Here is a 19,096-nt window from a genome sequence, read left to right on the forward strand (position 1 = left end):
GGAGGCCAAGACAGGTGGATCACCTCAGGTCAGGAGTTCGACACCAGCCTGGCCAACATGGCGAAATCCTGTCTCTACTAAAAAATACAAAAAAATTAGCTAGGCGTGGTGGCGGGCATCTGCAATCGCAGCTACTTGGGAGGCTGAGGCAGGAGAATTCTTTGAACCCAGGAGGCAGAGATTGCAGTGAGTTGAGATCGTGCCACTGCACTCCAGCCTGGGCAACAGAGTGAGACTCCAACTCAAAAAAGAAAGCAAGAGAGAGAGAGAGAGAGAGAGAGAGAGAGAGAGATTGAGGGAGGGAGGGAGGGAGGAAGGAACGAAGGAACAAAGGAACGAACTGGTAAAATAACAGCAAAATAGGAACATTTCAAAAGAAGAAAATTCACCCAGAGTCATGCTAAACGACATACAACATGTGACCCAGCGAACAGCCGGGGTGGGAAAGGGAAAAGCTGCTATTAGCAGCACAAATGCAGATGCTCCAAGTTCAAGGCTGTGGTCGTGACTCTCGGCGGCCAAGCCTGCTTTCTGACTCCTCATCCTGGCTTCTTTACAGGCTTTTGAAGTTAGTGTCTTCCTACTCTGGGCTATAAGGAATGCTTTTTTAAAAAAGAGCAGATTTAAGTGAAACCATCCCCACTCCATATTATTCCTATATGCTACCTCAGCTAAAAGGATCAAGAAATGCTAGATGTCAGCTAGGAGAGGACATGAGAGGGGAGATGCCATCAGCCCCGCCACTCTGGTGAGACCCATTCTAGAAGGGCACAGCTGTTCTTTCATTGTCTTCCTAAAAATCATTGGATGAGGTAAGAGAAAACAGTAGCAAAATGATAGACAAACAAAAGACTTCTAGATAAGAGCATAGAATAACAAATTACTTGATTACCAGGCCTTTCCACAATATCAGAACAGTTCAGGAAAAACAGACATAAATATTTTACATAATGGATCATAAGGTACTAAAAAGTTAATCCTAGGAAGTTACAAAAATTAAAGATTTAAAAGTCAATATATCAATATACATCTACAATCAATTATTATTAGGTTGGACCAAAAGTAACCGGAGTTTTTGCCATTACTTTTTTTTTTGAGATGGAGTCTCACTCTGTTGCCCACGTTGGAGTGCAGTGGTGTGATCTCGGCTTACTGCAACCTCTGCCTCCCGAGTTTAAGCAATTCTCGTGCCTCAGCCTTCCGAGTAGCTGGGATTACAGGTGCCCGCCACCACGCCCGGCTAATTTTTTGTATTTTTAGTAGAGACAGGGTTTCACCATGTTGGCCAAACTGGTCTCAAACTCCTGACCTCAGGTCATCCACTCGCCTTGGCCTCCCAAACTGCTGGGATTATAGGCGTCAGCCACCATGCCTGGCCACTATTACTTACAATGGCAAAATTGCACCAACCTATTAAAATAAATTAGCAATGATTAAGTCACTTGCCCCACCTTTCGTTAGTAAGACTGATGGGCAATTTAATAGCTCATCCAAAAAATGTCCCATAAGTATTTAAAAAATATAACATTTCTTATATTTTAAAATAATAGTTAGATCCAAGCATGGGAGCTTGGCAAAAATTTTAAAAAGTAAAATAAAATAATAGTAATGAAAAGGTGTTAGGACAGAGCAGCAATGCAAACCTTGCTACATCCTATAGAGGTCAGAGACTTCATAGCATTTAATGTGCTTGTGTTGGGTCACGTGATTAAAAATGCCTATTGTGAAACTAGATATCATGTTATCCAGGATTATAGGAAAATAAGAAAACAGATGGAAAATAAACGGCTTTTCCATGTAAAGCCCAACTGAACACATGAAAATGGCGGAGCCAGCTGCGCGCGCTTGCTCAGATCTATAATCCTAGCACTTTGGGAGGCCAAGGTGGGTGGATCGCTTGAGCTCAGGAGTTCAAGACCAGCCTGAGCAATAAACCCTATCTCTACCAAAAATACAGAAATACAAAAAAAAAAAAAAAAAAAAATTAGCCGGGCGTGCTGGTGTGCACTGTAGTCCCTGTTCCGTGGGAGGTTTAGTGAGGCACAAGAATTGCTTGAGCCTGGGAGGCAGAGTCTGTAGTAAATGGAGATGGTGCCATCACACTCCAGCCTGGGCAACAGAGTGAGACCCTGTCTCAAAAAAACAGCTGAGCTTAAGGAAGGCCACAGAGACCGAATTATGTATCCACTCCATTTGAAGGCATTTGCTGAGCAGTTACTGATTTTGTGAAATAGACTTAAATTCAAATATGAAAATTTCTGATTAGAAGCAAGGTTCTCCAAGCCCATCAGAATGAGAGACGATCGAATTGAGCATGATGCGTGGCTAGAGGTCTCATATCTTAAAGGGAATGGCAGATCATTAGCCGGCCTGGGTAATTTAGAGAGTCCCCTGCAGATGGAGGCCTTCAGGCTGTTCCAGCGGTTTGATGCTCTCCAGAAAAGTGATGTGAAAAACAGTTACGATTACTATTAGGCCAATCACGACTTATATGCCACCCTTCCCTGCCTCCCCACCAAATTTTACTCATTTTATAACCCTTATGAATTAAATAGGAGACACAATTTTCCAGTTCCTTTTAGAAATAACCAACATAGAATGTTTGGACCCAAAGAAGACACAGGCCAAATCTATATTCCAGGTGTTAATACTGAAACCCAAACAAAACCTTACGCTGGCCAAGGACTTTATTCTCACAGAAGACTTTTCGTGATAAGAACTAAACCAGCTCTAAGGATAAGCCCATCCCTGAAAGCCATGCTGCGGCCCAGCCAAGGCTCCTGGAAATGACATAAAGACACCAGCTAACAATGATTCTTTCAAGGTCCCCGGTTCCTTGGCAACAATGCTGACTGACATTTGCATGTGCTATCACATCCGGAATAAGCATGACATGGAGGAAGTGAGTAATCGATTCTTCCTGCCGAGGGGCAGCCAGGCACTAGAGAATCCATGGGACAGTGGCACTGGTCATGCCACACAGTAGGTCACAAAAGCCCGCACAGCAAGGCTGAGGCTCTGCTTCATACTGATGCTATATGGCTTCGATTGGTTCAAACAAATTTTAAAACAGGAAAGAGAAATGGCAAGAAGAAATAAAAGTCTAAATAAGTGGTGACAAATGAGGAAACGCCAGGCTAAAAATTATCTATATCTTCATACAATGGAAGCATGTGACTTCCAATCTCTCTGTCTACTGACAAATACATATGAGAATAGCATTTTGTTTTCAGCAAAGGGAAAATACTTCTGACCTATAAAATATGACCATTTTATACTCCTACCTGTCTCATTGTGTAAAATAGAATATGGCAGACTAGAAAAATAACATTCATTATTTGACACAAACCCCATTGTCCAGAACTACTAACCATTTTTCAAAATAGAGACATAACGGCCAGGTGCAGTGGATAATGCCTGTAATCCCAGCACTTTGGGAGGCCGAGGCAGGTGAATCACTTGAGGTCAGGAGTTCGAGACCAGCCTGGGCAACATCGTGAAACCCCATCTGTACCAAAAATATAAAAAATTAGCCGGGTACAGTGGTATGCACCTGTAATCCCAGCTACTGGGGAGACTGAGGCAGGAGAATCGCTTGAACCCGGGAGGTGGAGGTTGCAGTGAGCCGAGATCATGCCACAGCACTCCAGCCTGGGCAATGGAGCGAGACTCTATCTCAAAATAAATAAATAAATAAATAAAAAATAGAGACATGTAAGGAAAAGAGTAAAAAGGTTTAACACACTGAGATGTGATCTAAGACACTGAGCCTTTTCTGAAAATGAAAAATATGCCAAAATAAGATACTTGGGTTAATAAATAATGTTTTGGTTATGTTTCCTCTAGCTTGGGTACTTTAATGAAAAGGAAGTTAGAAAGTTAAACTAATTAAAACATAATTAATAGGAACTTCATTTTGTTACATTTAGGTATTAAATCAGACCACAAGACTTGAACTTCAGCTCTTGGAACACTCCCTCTCGACAAACAAATTGGAAAAACAGATTTTGGACCAGACCAGTGAAATAAACAAATTGCAAGATAAGAACAGGTAATAACAGTACTAAAACATTTATAGTTCAGAATCGTACACTTTCCAGATACGAATGTCAGTCTCAAATGATGAATTATCAGAATGCTGAGTTTCTTCATGTCTAGTGTAAGGGTCAGAAACCTCATGAGGGAGGAGAAGGGAGAGGGCTTGGAGAAAATTCTTGCACAGGCACAGATCTCCTAACACAGTCCTGGATTTTACCTTTCATTCTCTGGCCCCTTAAAGATCCTCTTACAGTAATCCTCCAAGCCCTGCCTCAGTATTATACATGCTAATCCATTTTAAAAATATAGCTAGTGTTGTGGAGTGAAAGGACCACTGGCCCAAGCGTTTTATTTCAGTATTAACTTGACCAAGATCCTTTGCCCTTGGGGACTTAGCTTCGTTCAATGCAGAATGATCTACAGTATGAAAGATACACTTATACTGTAAGCCAACGCACATTTTATGATCCAATGCTTCCTCTTCGAACACATGATAAAGTAAAACCAAAAATTATTATTAAACATGATTATATTAATATTTAAATAAAATATAGCAAAATCTCAAGATTAACAATAGAAAAAAAATTGTAGGTGATAGGTGGGGACTGTTTTCATAGGTCTGTTCCTCTTGGGACATAAGAGGATAATTTTACGCACATACCTGGCGTGCCTATTTCCCTGTTTTTAATCAAGACATGTATATACAACATGGAACATGGCTATAACAATATATCCTATTGGACAATTGAAACAATTCTTTATTCTTAACCAAAAATGATAAACTTCTTGTTCAATAATTGTTCTTTACTGTTAATCAAGAACTAAGCTGAAATAATTCTTTCTGTTCTTTGGATATCAAGTTTAAGTTGATTTAGGGTTTTGAAAAGCAAATCGATTTTTAAAATTCAAACATTTTTCTTTCATGTTTCAGATTTCTCCTCTACAAAGAGTAAATGAACATTTGAGACGAATCATTGAGATATAACAATCCGGCTAATTTCATTTTCTTTTCTGTTTTTCTTTTGAGACAGGGTCTCACTCTGGTTGCCCTGGCTGGAGTGCAGTCGTGCCATCTCAGCTTACTGCATCCTCCATCTCCTGGGCTCAGGTGATTCTCCCATGTCAGCCTCCTGAGTAGCTGGGACTACAGGCATGTGTCACACACCCAGCTGATTTTCTGTATTTTTTTTTTTTTTTTTTTAGTAGAGATGAGGTTTTGCCATGTTGCCCAGGCTGGTCTCAAACTCCTGAATTCAAGCAGTCTGCCCGCGGCAGCCTCCTAAAGTGTTGGGATTACAGGCGTGAGCCACCGTACCCGGCCTCATTTTCTTAAAATAGTTTTACTTAGTAATGTTCTCTCCAACATGCTGCAGTGATTCCCGGAACACATGGGAGCTGGAGATTACTTTTCTCTTGCCTGTTATACAGTGATGTTCGTGACAAACCTAGGATATGTCCAGTTTGTAGAACATACCCTAATACTGAATACTGTTTCCCCAATTGGGTTTCAAATTTAGCACACCACAATGTGAAAACTACCAATTTGGGTCAATTATGTCCCCCAAACATCATCTTTGCAAATATTTGTCCAATCATATTGACTTTCAACTATGCCTGTAGGAAGAATAAGCTTTTTCTCACAGCTGTAGAAACCATATTCTCTTTCATCACAGATACAAAATGAAATAAAAAGGTTTTTTTCATCAACAGCTATAAATAATTAAAAAAGAAAATAGTGTTGATGATTTTACAGGTATATGAGTTCTGTATGCTGTGTTTTCTCCCTTAAATTCTGATTGGCCTATGATTTTATTTGCAAGAATATCATTACAAAAATATGCAAATGGTATTTCACATTGGACAAACCACATTTTAAATAATCTTTTATAATTCCCCAAAAGAGCAATTGCTTTCTTTATAAAATAGATTCCAGCCAGGCACAGTGGCTCATGCCTGTAATGCCAGCACTTTGGGAAGCCAAACTGGTAGGATTTCTTGAGGCCAGGAGTTTGAGACCAGCCAGGGCAACATAATGAGAACTCATTTCTACAAAAAATAAAAAAATTAGCCAGGTGTCATGGCACACACCTGTAATCCCTCCTATTTGGGTGGCTGAGGCAGGCGGATCACTTGAGCCCAGGAGTTTGATACCAACCTGGGCAACAAAGAGAGACCCCCATCTCTCCAAAATTACATCCTGATTTACAATGATCAGGGGGCTGGAATACATTTAAGAGCTACAACTGAATATCTAATAATAATTATTAATACTGATTGTTATTGCTTATGGGTGAAATATGTAATGGGTAGGCAGTTCCTTGGCTGGTTAATATTGTTTACAGGGTTAAAGGTTCAGAAAACGTTACTGTCAAAAAAAGGTGGATTTACAGATCATTTGAACTAAAAGGGGCCCGAGAGGTCATCAAATCGAATGCCTTCATTTTACATAGAGCTTTATTTAGATAGATATGCACCGAGACAGACACGCCTCTGAGGTCCACAGCAGGGTGGCTGCCCATGTGACACAGGCAGAAATGTGCAGAGGTGGGATTCCCAGCCCAAGGCTCCCTCCTTTCGCCTGAAGGTGCTCATGACACCAAAGGTGACTTCTCACGGTCTCCATTTTCTCTTCAGTGAAACCGTGATCTTCATATGTATTCCCTGTGATAACTTCTATTTACAGAACTTACATGGCCACAAGGGTAGTTTTTCCTCAAGGGAGAGATTAATAGCCTCGTCTTTTTAGCTTGATGATGTGAAGACCATCAAAACATCTAAATTTCCACAGTCTTAAGACTATGGTTCATAATGCTTTCATTTCTTGATTTTTCTCCAAAACCCTAAAAAACACCTTGTACATGGTAGGTGTTCAGTACCTCTCTGTTAAAGATAAACGGAAGGTAAGACATGATCTGAACCCAACTATCCCTCAGTGAAACGTGCCTGTCAATTTCACATGATTTCGGTTCCTAGGAAAGTAAGTGCAAAGTGATTCCGGAGGCTTCAGATAATTCACAGTAGTGTTAAATGGCCGGTTCAAGGTTTCTTTATCAACTAAGTGGGAAAATAATTTTTCTCTGCTCTTCATATGCCGTTTCAGAAAAGCTAGTGAAATGCATAGAACATTGTTAGTAGAATGTATAGTTAGTAGAAAAGTTAGTGAAATGTATAGAACATTCACTTGTTAGTAGCCAGAACATAATTCTGAAACATAAAGATGCCATCATTGATATATTTCATTATTAAATAAGACAGCTGACTTATACGGGACTCAAAAAAAGGGAATATGAGGTCCCCTTCCTTTAAAACAAAACCTTGCAATGTGCAAATTCGTGTGTAATAAACTTTATATTGGAAGGAAAATGTCCAAGAGAGGAATCTGACATCTGGTCACTGTTTTACTATTTTTAAAAGTGTCTATATTTTGAAAGCTTTATTTACTGGCCTTGTACAAACAAAGTGAAGATACTGAAACATCTTTAGTTGCTGCTTTTCCTGCAGTGATCACAGACAGCCTCTTTAGGTGCTGAATAATATAGTGTCAGGCTATCCAATTTTCCTCTTCTACCTTATTAAAAAAAAAAGAAAAAAATGCTGGCCAGGCACGGTGGCTCACGCCTGTAATCCCAGCACTTTGGGAGGCCGAGGTGGACATCTCAGGAAGTCAGGAGTTCGAGACCAGCCTGGCCAACATAATGAAACCACATCTCTACTAAAAATACAGAAAATTAGCTGGGCCTGGTAGTGCGCCTGTAATCCTAACTACTTGGGGGGCCGAAGCAGAACTGTTTGAACCTGAGAGGTAGAGGTTGCAGCCAGCCGAGATTGTGCCACTGCACAACAGCCCAGGCAACAGCGCGAGACTCTGTCTCAAAAAAAAAAAACAAAAAAGAACCTGCCAAGTACCTTGACTATGTATGTCTTTGAGTTTGTTCCTGGGAAACAGTTAACATTCTCAAATACATGGCCTCTACTCTCTTGGATTTGTTTCCTCTGGCTTAATGGACAGGAACTATTTTTAGTTTAAAAGTGGTATGCTCTTCATTGAACATATTTATAGTGACGTATGTTTATAAGTTGAAATTAGAAAGGCAAACTATATAACCATTAACAAAATATCTTAGGACTTACATGGCATAATTTTACCAGCTCTCTAAATAATGTTTAAAAAGCTTTTCGGCCAGGCGCGGTGGCTCACGCCTGTAATCCCAGCACTTTGGGAGGCAGAGGCAGGCAGATCATGAGGTCAGGAGATCGAGACTATCCTGGCTAACATGGTGAAAGCCTGTCTCTACTAAAAACACAAAAAGTTAGCCTGGCATGGTGACATGCGCCTGTAGTCCCAGCTACTTGGGAGACTGAGGCAGGAAAATCGCTTGAACCCGGGAGGTGGGGGTTGCAGTGAGCCGAGATGGTGCCCTTGCACTCCAGTCTGGGTGACAGAGCGAGACTCCAACTCAAAAAAAAGGAAAAAAAAAAAAAAAGGAAAGGAAAAAAAAGCCTTCCAAGGGCCCAGCTCACATGTTAACTATTAGGTGTTAAGTACATGCGATAGTGCTGGTTAGATTTTTTAGAGAAGGAAGCGGGCCACATTAAAAGAAGGAGAGAAGCAGATTTCAGAGTCAGAAAGTTCTGGGATTGGATTCTGCCCCTGCCACCTGCTGTGTGTGACTTTAGGGATGTGATTCATTGTCTCTACGTTTCTTTTCTTTTTTTGGAGACGATGTCTTGCTCTGTCGCCCAGGCTGTACTACAATGGCATAATCTCAGCTCACTGCAATTCCACCTCCGGGGTTCAAGCAGTTCTCCTGCCTCAGCCTCCCGAGTAGCTGGGATTACATTCATGCACCACCACACTTAGCTAATGTTTCTATTTTTAGTAGAGACAGGGTTTCTCCATGCTGGCCAGCCTGGTCTTGAGCTCCTAGCCTCAAGTGATCCATCCACCTGCCTCAGCCTCCCAAAGTGCTGGGATTACAGGCGTGAGCGACTGAGCCCGGCCCTCAATGTCTCTAAGTTTCAATTTCCTCATTGGAAATGGGGATAATAATGTTAATATTAATTTTAACAAACATCCATTGAGTGTTACTGTGTGGCAGGAGCTAGTCTAAGTATTTACATTTTAAAACTCATTTGTTCCTCAGACCAACCCCATGACCTAAGTAATATTATCCTAATTTACAGGTGAGGACATTAATGCATAGGATGACTAAGTAAACTGTTCCAAGTCGCAGGGCTGGTAAGCCAGGACTTGAGTCTGAGAGAAGTATTCACCTCCTGATGAAGGAGTATTTCTCACATAGCATTAAGTGCTATTATTATCATTAGGATTAATATTAAAATATAAATAGTTTAGGAGACAGCTAATATCCTACCCAAGGGTCCAGCCCCGTTGAAACTCTCCCTTCTCAAAAAAGCACATCATGAGCACTAAGCTTGAAAGAGCAGCACCCTTCTTCTGAACGCTTGGCATCTAATACATGTATCACCTATGTCCCACCTATCCTGGGCCAGATGGGGTACCTTTTCTTGTGTGTATGCCTAAGTCTGCATGTACATACATACATGCTTATATGTTTACATATATACACACATTTATATATCTAATCTTCTCAGCAAGTTTCAGAGATTCCTTAGGGCTCTGGTAACATCTTATTACTTTATAACCACCACAATATCTTAACAGAGTGCCTTGGAGAAGTAGAAATTCAATAAATATAAAATATTTCATTAGAATAGCCTTCACTAACTAACAATTCTTTTCCCTACAAGTTTCCTAGAAAAGAAGGTGCTAGCTATGGAAGACAAGCACATCATCCAACTACAGTCAATCAAAGAAGAGAAAGATCAGCTGCAGGTGTTAGTATCCAAGCAAAATTCCATCATTGAAGAACTAGAAAAAAAAATAGTGACTGCCACGGTGAATAATTCAGTTCTTCAAAAGCAGCAACATGATCTCATGGAGACAGTTAATAACTTACTGACTATGATGTCCACATCAAACTGTAAGTTTACATATCATGTTTTCTTCAGCTTTAATAACCTTTAGTCAGTAAAACTCTCAAAAGACTAAAAAATTTATCTTTCAGAAAAGGCACTATTTCTCATATATTTCATGTGAAATATCTGCCAATTAAAATGAAGGAAGAAGAGAAGGGGAAATATATGTTATACTAATTATTATGAAGGAAACACCCCAAACATACTTTGGATTCATAGCAGTAAAGAGCCTACTTTTAGTTAGTTCCATCACTAATTAGAAGGATAAGACTAGGCAAATTACTAAACCACAGTGGATATTAATTTATTTAGGTTTTACTTGGGAAAAATAATATCAGACCCATGGGATGGCAATTAAGATTAAATGAGATAATACTCCCAGTGAGTGGCATAAACTGGCACTTAAGAGATACTAGTTCCCTTATCTTGCCAGGTTCTTAAGCACATTTTGCCTTCCTTATTATTGTTTTACTTTGCAGCTTCTCTTACATATTGGAGGGAAGGGCCAGGTGTGGTGGTTCATGCCTGTAATTCCAGCACTTTGGGAGGCTGAGGCAGGAAGATCACTTGAGGTCAGGAGTTCAAGACCAGCCTGGCCAATATGGTGAAACACAGTCTCTACTAAAAATACAAAAATTAGCTGGGCGTGGTGGTGGGCACCTGCAATCCCAGCTACTCGGGAGGCTGAGGCAGGAGAATCACTTAAACCTGGGAGGGAGGAGGTTGCAGTGAGCTGAGATTGTGCCACTGCACCGCACTATGTCCTCAGTGGGATAATGGCCTGAAGGGACAGGCAATGGGGTCGTGATACAGATAACAGTGTTTAGGGACATTCTTTTTAAATTCTTCCATACTAAGTTTACCCTATTCTGTTCAAGATGAAAGATCTTCAAAAAGTAATAATTTAATTTATGTGACTGTGAAGTATTTTCATTACATATAATTGATGATCAACAAAGGAAGTTTGGATTATTTGAAGTATTTTAATTACATGGAATTAATGACCAAAAAGTAAGTGTTAATCTTTTCAGAATTAATAAGAAAACAGTCTGAAAGCAAACTTTCTAGAAAGGTGAAAAAAGTGGCACAGCCTTTTGCTTACTTAAGAATTCCAAAGTAATAAAACTCTCCAAACGATTGGGTCTTGAAATAACAAGTCTTTGTCTTTTCGTGAACTCCGTTTAAATGCCTTACTATTTTTTAAAAGCAGCTAAGGACCCCACTGTTGCTAAAGGAGAACAAATCAGCTTCAGAGACTGTGCTGAAGTGTTCAAATCAGGACACACCACGAATGGCGTCTACACGTTAACACTCCCCAACTCTACAGAGGAGATCAAGGTGAGATGTTCGTCTCCCCTTACTGACTCCCGGGCTCTAGGCAGGCCGCTTTAGAGAGTGAGGAACCAAACAGCAGAAGTCTCTCCCCAAAGATCCTCCCTGCCCCACACAGTACAAAGCCATAGTTACTGGGCAGCTACTTCACCTAGAGCGCTTGCCAGGGGCTCTAAGTTCCGTTGCTGTGCAGGAAATACAGACGCTGCGTATGAACGACATAGAACTGTCCATCTTATCTTCGGCAAGAAATATGTTCTCCTTGCATTTTGCTTGAATAACACATACTGTCAGCTGTTTTTCCTGAGGTGTCAGACTCATTTCATTAATTTTAAAGAAAGTATCTTCCAAAAACTGAAGTTCGAATAACCACAGAGCATCAGCCATAGAGGTTTCATGAAATTAATAATTTCTATTGCCATGCCAAAGTCATTTTTCAGTGATATGAGTGTTCTTTTTCATGAGTGACTGCATAGTGACTTGTACAGTTTGCTACCGCTGCCCTGCCTCACGCGAGGATGGCAGTTTTACCCACCGTGGTTTTTGCTCTAGCTGAGCAGACGCTAACACAGTGCCACAGACCAGCGGTGTCAGCATCGTGAAAACAGTTTCAACCAGTGGACTTGCTGACATGGTCTCGGGGACATGCAGGATTCTGAGGTCCACACCATGAGAACCTCTGGGGCAGGCGATTCTAACCTCATCTAACGCAGTCTGGAAGACTCGAAACACACCATAAAGATAGCGTTCATTTTCTTCTCAAGCAGGGAGTTCGCTTCAAGGCATATGTTCAATTATTGCTTGTATTGTGAGTTGACTGCAGGTACTCACGACAGGCAAAGCCACAACACAGCTTACCTCAGTCATTCCTAGTTCTGCAGCCTCACTCAGAAAGCCTGTCTCCTGAAGGTGTTTTGGGAGATACTGAATTTTAGATGAGAAAAAAAAAAAAAAATCACTTTTGGAGAATATTTCAATGTGGCTTCTCTTAAACATTTGATAGAGCAGAATGATATTACATGAGAATCAGTGTGGTGAAGGGTTATGTAACTACTGGATAACTGTATATATTAAATGTCTATAAATACATTTGCATATAAATATAAAAGCAGCTACATATTGAACCAACACAAATAACTACAGAGAATACACTGGATACTGTACCCAAATGGAAATTTTCAAGGCTTTTGGAAGTATTATCTCTTTAAACTGAGTATTATCCTAAGTATTTAACACAGTATCAAAGAAAAACACTTTAAAAATACAAGCATTAGGGTTTTAAAGACCTGGAAGTTGAAACAGTAACATGTATCTTGATTATGAATGGAAAAGATAAATACTGTGCTATTCAACATAATGCTTTCCAAAGAAACCTTTCTAATTCATTCATGCTATGTTAGATCAACCCTGAAAATTAGTTAATGTCCCTAACGCTGTAGAAGCAATACAACAGGGAAGGAAGGGAACAAACTCACAAACAACACAGTCTGCTGCAGATGAGAAGGCAATGAACAGACTCTAGGCTAAGCCTTTCAATCTCTTTTGCTATGTGGTTTTCATGACAAGTCTGTGCATGCCATTGTCTGTCACCAGATGTTGCCATGTTCTTGGCCTAGGGTACAGGAGTGTCAAGAGGGGGGACAGAGGATGCGTGTGAAATGGGGATGCCATGGACACCGATGCAGAGGGACAGCCGCTAACCGTGCAGCCCCATCACGTTGTTGCATCTAAGTTTCTCAGCCTAAGTGCAAGCTTCCCGCCCCAGTGCACTGTCCCACCCCACGGCCCCCAGAATGACTGAAATATTCTGCAGAAAGAGGAAAATACATAGTACTCTGGGATTATATGAGCCTCAGGTCATGGTTGGAAACTTTAGGATTTCTATTGCCTTTAAACACTTGCTATAAGAGAAACTCATTTCCTCAGCAGGGAACAGTAAGTTTTCAAAACCCCAATTTTCTCATCTTGAAAATAAATGTTGTCAATTGTTACCTCTAAATTCCCTTCCCGACTTAAGACTCCATAACTCACAATCTGATCCGGGGAGAGATGCATAGGCTTGGATGTAAATTCTGGCTCTGCCATTTGTGGCTCTGGGCAAGTCATTTAACCCTTCTGAGAGCTCAGTTTCCCCATCTGTAACACCACAATGATACCCTCAACCTTGGCGGTTGTGACAACACAGGGACAGCCCCTGGGGTAGAACTTGGGACAGGAAATGGGAGTGGTCACCATTTTCACTGCCTTTGAAGACTACCAGAAAATTTCTCTGCCTGGTAGGGGACCCGATTCTGCCCTGGTTTATCTAATTCACGAAAAGAATGTTCAATTGGTCTTTGAGCAGATCTTTTCCTAAAAGGCCAATATATTGCAGCTTTAGTTTTGAAAAATTCATTAGGTTCTTGTACAAGAGAGAGACTGCCAGATGACATGTATCAAAAGCATGTATGCTTTTGCTAGAGACATGGTTATTTCCTTCCCTAAATTTCACAGGACACTCCTAATGTTTGTCTCTATGTTTGCTATTTAACCCGTCACTTAATCATTGCCTCAGAGTTGAAGCAAGTCAAGTATTATTTGCTGAAAAACATCAAGCTTTATAGAAAGGTATCAGGTTCCTGCACCATGCAGCAGCGGACAGATTAAAAATATTAACTGCCCTTAGATTTGTTGTAATTGGAGTGGTAAGGTCTTGGGAAGTATCTGAGGACTTCTGTTTTTCTGATCCTGATATAATCAATTTCAGCACTTTTACTCAGTATCTTCTGGCTGGGTGGATAACTGTTTGAACACTATCTTTCTCTGCAAGTTTTATAGTCCAATTAACCATAATACTCCAGTTTTTACAAATCCTCTATTCTTTTTCTAAAAACCTGGATGAAGTACTAAGAAAGTGTTCTAATAACCTTATCATCATCACTAATGGAATCAAAGCGAATACTGATATGGCTCAAATCATTTACGTGCTGGCAGTGACTCTTAGACATTTGAGAGTCTTGCCTCTGACTTCCATAACAAGATAAACTTGTTCTCTGAACAAGACAGAACATGTATTTAAGTATTGGTAACTTCATAGCAGTGATTTTGACACTGAAGAATCAAATATTCTTGGAGCAAGGATAGGCTCACCAAGAACCATATCAATGCTTTCAACCCAAGAGCATACCATTTAGGATACAGAATCAATTTCAATATACATACATGAATTCTCAAACCAACTTAGCTTATTCAGCTGGTTTATGAAATAGATTTTTAAAAAGACATATTGATAGAAGTGAGCAGCACTGACCATTTTGTTGACCACAGGAAAATAAGAGGCAGTATTATTCATGAACTGATTTAAACTTGGAACTGTGTTGAGGGACTTTTGGCCTATTTACCAAAGGGTCAGGTTTCTCTGTTTTTGGCAGCATTATGTCAGTGGAAAAAAACATAACAGGAATTAAAGAGACCTTATTCAAATCCTATATATCACTTAGTAGGTGAGTAACTGATCAAATTAATCTAACTTTACTAAATCTTTTCTTCTTTCAAAAATGCAGAATTATGATAGTACAGCAGCGTTGTTGTGAGATTATAGATAATATACACAAAGTATCTGGCAGAGTGCTTGGATGAGAGTGGTGTGTAGCAATGATAATAATCATAGCAATACAGAGTGATAATAAGGGGTTAGCTTCAGCAGACTGATTTTCTACGTCAGATTAATTTAAAATGAGGAAATACTTTTCTTCTTAATAAATGTAATTTTCATTAATGGCACCTATCTTTCCAAACATGAGCGCCATTGGGGAAGGCAATACGAGCCGGGTGACCTTCCTGGAGAGAGACCAGAACCACGCTGGGGAGAAGTCCCCTGCAGACCAGGCTGTTCCAGGGACAGTTCTCTGGTTCCACTGGCAATGAGGCATCAGGCAGCCACTGCACTTCCTCTGCACCCCTCTTTCCTCATGTAGGAAGTGAAAGAACAGGACTAGCACTCTCTCGGTTCTCTTTCTGCTCTCCTCTCTAGGATTCTAACTCATAAACAGAGAACAGTGCGCGTTGAAGCTTACCCTGCCAAATCGCCTCCATTATTCTCAAGAAGACCATGGGGCACAACAAAGGAAGAATATTTATAATTGGTTTTGAACCTTAACTTCAATATTTCCTACCTCGTATGTGGCAGAAAATTTATCTTGGTTTCTGGAAAACATGTTTCGTTCTACTGTAATCTTATTATTTAAAACTATTTATGTAATCTTATTTTAAGGGGTTTTTAATTTCATAATAAAACTCCAGCTGAGTTGAAATTGAGCATGCATGTGCTTAGCTTAAGAAAGAATTCTGTGTTCTGGACGAAGTTTAAACCCACAGAGCCAGTTTAAGAGCAGAAATAAAAAGAGTTGCTTAGAGAAAAACTGTGGGCAATGAGCAATGTACAGAGAAGCCTGAAGTCATGCCCTTGAGGCCAAGCTGCTAAGCCAAGCTCAGGTCACACACCTTGCACCAGGACACTGGAGCCTCAAGGCCCTTGTGCTCAGAGATGAACCAAAGAATCTGATTAGTATTGCACATAAAGGAAGCCAAACAGCCCCACGGTGTGAGAATGTAACAAGAGTCCTCCAAACCCTATGATCAAAGCGTATCCCCTTCACATAGCTCTCTGCAGAGCTGGCAGGGGCTGGCAATTAATGAAAGGTTTCAAGGCTGTGAACACAAGTCAATGGTTTTCTACAGGATGGAGATGTGGGGTTCGGGGCCAATCTGCCAAAATGTGCCATTCACGATGAATCTCTAAAAAATAGCAATCTCTGGGCCAGCCATCTGGGTGGGGTCTTTACCCTGGAACAGATGATGACAAGCGAGTCACATTCTCATCAACACTTTATATTATGTTACTGTTTATGTTTCACCATCATTTTAAATCCATCACTTTCAATTTATTTGAAACCATCTTTTTCTTAGACAACCCCGATGCTCTACTCCGTGCCTTGTATCCCAGAGAACCCTCTCGGCCGAGTCCTGTATTCGGGGTCTACATTCCTCCTGCTTCTGCTACGTAAGGGGATGGGGGCTCTGTCACTTATACCCTGCATTTCCGTTTGCAGGCCTACTGTGACATGGAAGCTGGCGGAGGCGGGTGGACAATTATTCAGCGACGTGAGGATGGCAGCGTTGACTTTCAGAGGACTTGGAAAGAATATAAAGTGGTATGGACATTCTTTAAGGCATCAGAAAAGAATTTCCCTTGTGAAAAATAGCTTTCAAGATCTGCGGAACCTTAAACACCAATCCCAAACTAACCAATTACTTTTGACATAGTTTTCTTTTTGGTAGAGACGGGGTTTCATCGTGTTAGCCAGGATGGTCTTGATCTCCTGATCTCGTGATCTACCCGCCTCGGTCTCTCAAAGTGCTGGGATTACAGGCTTTTAAAATTGGTGTTCAAATTAGTTCTTCAAATTGGTGTTTCAGTCTCCTCTTTAAAGAATGGCCAATATAAGGTAAACTGTATCAAAACAAAAGCTGCAGCCAGGCGCGGTGGCTCATGCCTGTAATCCCAGCACTTCGGGAGGCCGAGGCAGATGGGTCACCTGAGGTCAGGAGTTTGAGACCAGCTGGCCAACATAGCGAAACTCTGTATCTACTAAAAATACAAATATTAGCCAGGTGTGGTGGTGAGCACCTGGAATTCCAGCTACTCAGGAGGCTGAGGCAGGAGAATCGCTTGAACCCGGGAGGCAGAGGCTGTAGTGAGCCCAGATCATGCCACTGCACTCCAGCCTGCCTGGGTGACAGAGTAAGACTCTCTCTCCAAAGAAAAAAAAAGAAAAAGAAAAAACAAGGCTGCCACTGCTTAGCTTATTTTTAAAGGTGGGCTCAGTGTTTTTTTGGTAAGCCAACTGTTTCATGGTGCTTCACATTCCCATGAACGGAACTGTTTATGCTGAGGCTTCTGCTGGTGGCTCCCCAAGTAGTTCTCATTATCCTAATACAAATTATCTTCCAGCAGCAGCTTAGTGTCTAATAACTGACCTGTTTAAAATCCATTTTCTTTTGGGGAGGACCCTGAATTGTCACAGCAGCAGAAGTAATTTCTGCTATTTGATAGTTATTCTATGTTAAGTTGACGGACTATCCACTTCAAATATACAAAGAAAAAATTACATGAAGTAATTGAATTTAACCACTTGCGTTACAGGGATTTGGTAACCCTTCAGGAGAATATTGGCTGGGAAATGAGTTTGTTTCACAACTGACTAATCAGCAACGCTATGTGCTTAAAATACACCTTAAAGACTGGGAAGGGAACGAGGCTTACTCATTGTATGAACATTTCTATCTCTCAAGTGAAGAACTCAATTATAGGTAAGTGAGTGACTGGTAACTGAAAGAAAAAATTAAAAGATTTGTGGCCGGGCGCGGTGGCTCACGCTTGTAATCCCAGCACTTTGGGAGGCTGAGGCGGGCGGATCACGAGGTCAGGAGATCGAGACCATCCTGGCTAACACGGTGAAACCCCATCTCTACTAAAAATACAAAAAAATTAGCCGGGAGTGGTGGTGGGTGCCTGTAGTCCCAGCTACTCAGGAGACTGAGGCAGGAGAATGGCGGGAACCTGGGAGGCGGAGCTTGCAGTGAGTCAATATCGTGCCACTGCACTCCGGCCTGGGCCACAGAGCGAGACTCCGTCTCAAAAAAAAAAAAAAAAAGAAAAAAAAATTAAAAGATTTGCTGGGTGACTATTCCAGAAAATGAGAACCACAATGATTTAACCAAGATCTAAATTACTCTTTTATTACCTTAAATGGAAAAACATCTTGTTTCTCAGAATTATTACCTCTTTAAGTTTCTCTGGGTTTAAAATTCTAACTTTGGTTATAACAATATAAAAGAAACTTCATACAAACAGTATTTTGTCCGTTGTGTTTACTGTGTATCTTCAAAGCCTGGAAGAACTCTGCCTGGTAGATAATTGGCTTTCAGAGATACTTGTAAAATCAGTGAATGGTAAGTGTTCCCATGATGATATGTCATACAAATAGCATAAATGATGGATACTTGTGACTGTGATGTTTTATTCCAAAAGGTTTCAAAACTTAATCTGTCTTTATGAAGTTTAAACACATTCAATTGTGTTCAATCTCAAAGTCAAGATTAGTTGTCAAGTTTAGAGATGGCAGAGTTAGGTGGGATGGTTAGTCAACTCTCCTCTCCTCTACAGGAAACACATCAGATTCACAGCATTCTCTGAGTGTTTGCCTTGTCCTCACCCATTTGGTGGCAATTATCATAAGTAATAGCATAGGCAACCTTGACCAGGAATTTACTTTCTGCCTCTAAAATGCCATGAGAGTGGAGACAGAGAACAGCAATGGGACTTGACAACTTAGTGTGCAGATAAGTATGGTGAAGCCACATGCACAGTAATGCTGGTACACAAGGCACAGAGAGGCACTCCGAAATGTGTGCGCAATGGCAGGGGCAGAGAAGTGAGACTGTGTGCCCAGTGGCACCAACACCAGCCTAAAGGAGTCTAAAGAGCACAGACTGGTGGCGCCCGGTGATCATGGAGCACACATTATGAAATACCCGCTTTGAGGTCAGAAATCAGCAAACGAAGGTCAACACGAACATCACAGAAACAGTCATCATCTTACCTACAGTCTCGTCTTCATCTCACTAATGCCCAAGTCAGACACTCTGCTCCACGACCTGAACAGTCTGAAAGCAGACACAACGT

General features: G+C 40.9%; 2 protein-coding genes across 7 annotated transcripts in view; one reads left to right on the forward strand and one right to left on the reverse strand.

Moving 5' to 3' along the window:
* The window catches only part of LOC105464174 (microcephalin 1), a 243,977-nt gene that overhangs the window by 121,206 nt on the left and 103,675 nt on the right, over positions 1–19,096 (reverse strand). The window contains exon 13 of one of the 5 annotated variants that reach the window (XM_011711842.3): positions 17,716–19,077. The exons of the other annotated variants lie outside the window; for them this stretch is intronic. Coding sequence (XP_011710144.1) covers positions 19,048–19,077 — 30 coding nt within the window. The 3' untranslated portion in view covers positions 17,716–19,047. Of the gene's footprint in view, positions 1–17,715; positions 19,078–19,096 lie in introns of those variants that run through there. 5 annotated transcript variants of the gene reach the window in all.
* The window catches only part of LOC105464176 (angiopoietin 2), a 63,074-nt gene that overhangs the window by 32,071 nt on the left and 11,907 nt on the right, over positions 1–19,096 (forward strand). Inside the window, exons 3-7 of one of the 2 annotated variants that reach the window (XM_011711845.3) lie at positions 3,930–4,051; positions 9,811–10,043; positions 11,246–11,376; positions 16,461–16,562; positions 17,555–17,721. In XM_011711845.3, the coding sequence (XP_011710147.1) occupies positions 3,930–4,051; positions 9,811–10,043; positions 11,246–11,376; positions 16,461–16,562; positions 17,555–17,721 (755 nt within the window). The remainder of the gene's footprint in view (positions 1–3,929; positions 4,052–9,810; positions 10,044–11,245; positions 11,377–16,460; positions 16,563–17,554; positions 17,722–19,096) is intronic. The other variant, XM_011711846.3, reaches the window with a different exon arrangement.

The sequence above is a fragment of the Macaca nemestrina genome, chromosome 8 (assembly GCF_043159975.1).
Source record: "Macaca nemestrina isolate mMacNem1 chromosome 8, mMacNem.hap1, whole genome shotgun sequence".
NCBI classification, from domain to species: Eukaryota; Metazoa; Chordata; class Mammalia; order Primates; family Cercopithecidae; genus Macaca; species Macaca nemestrina.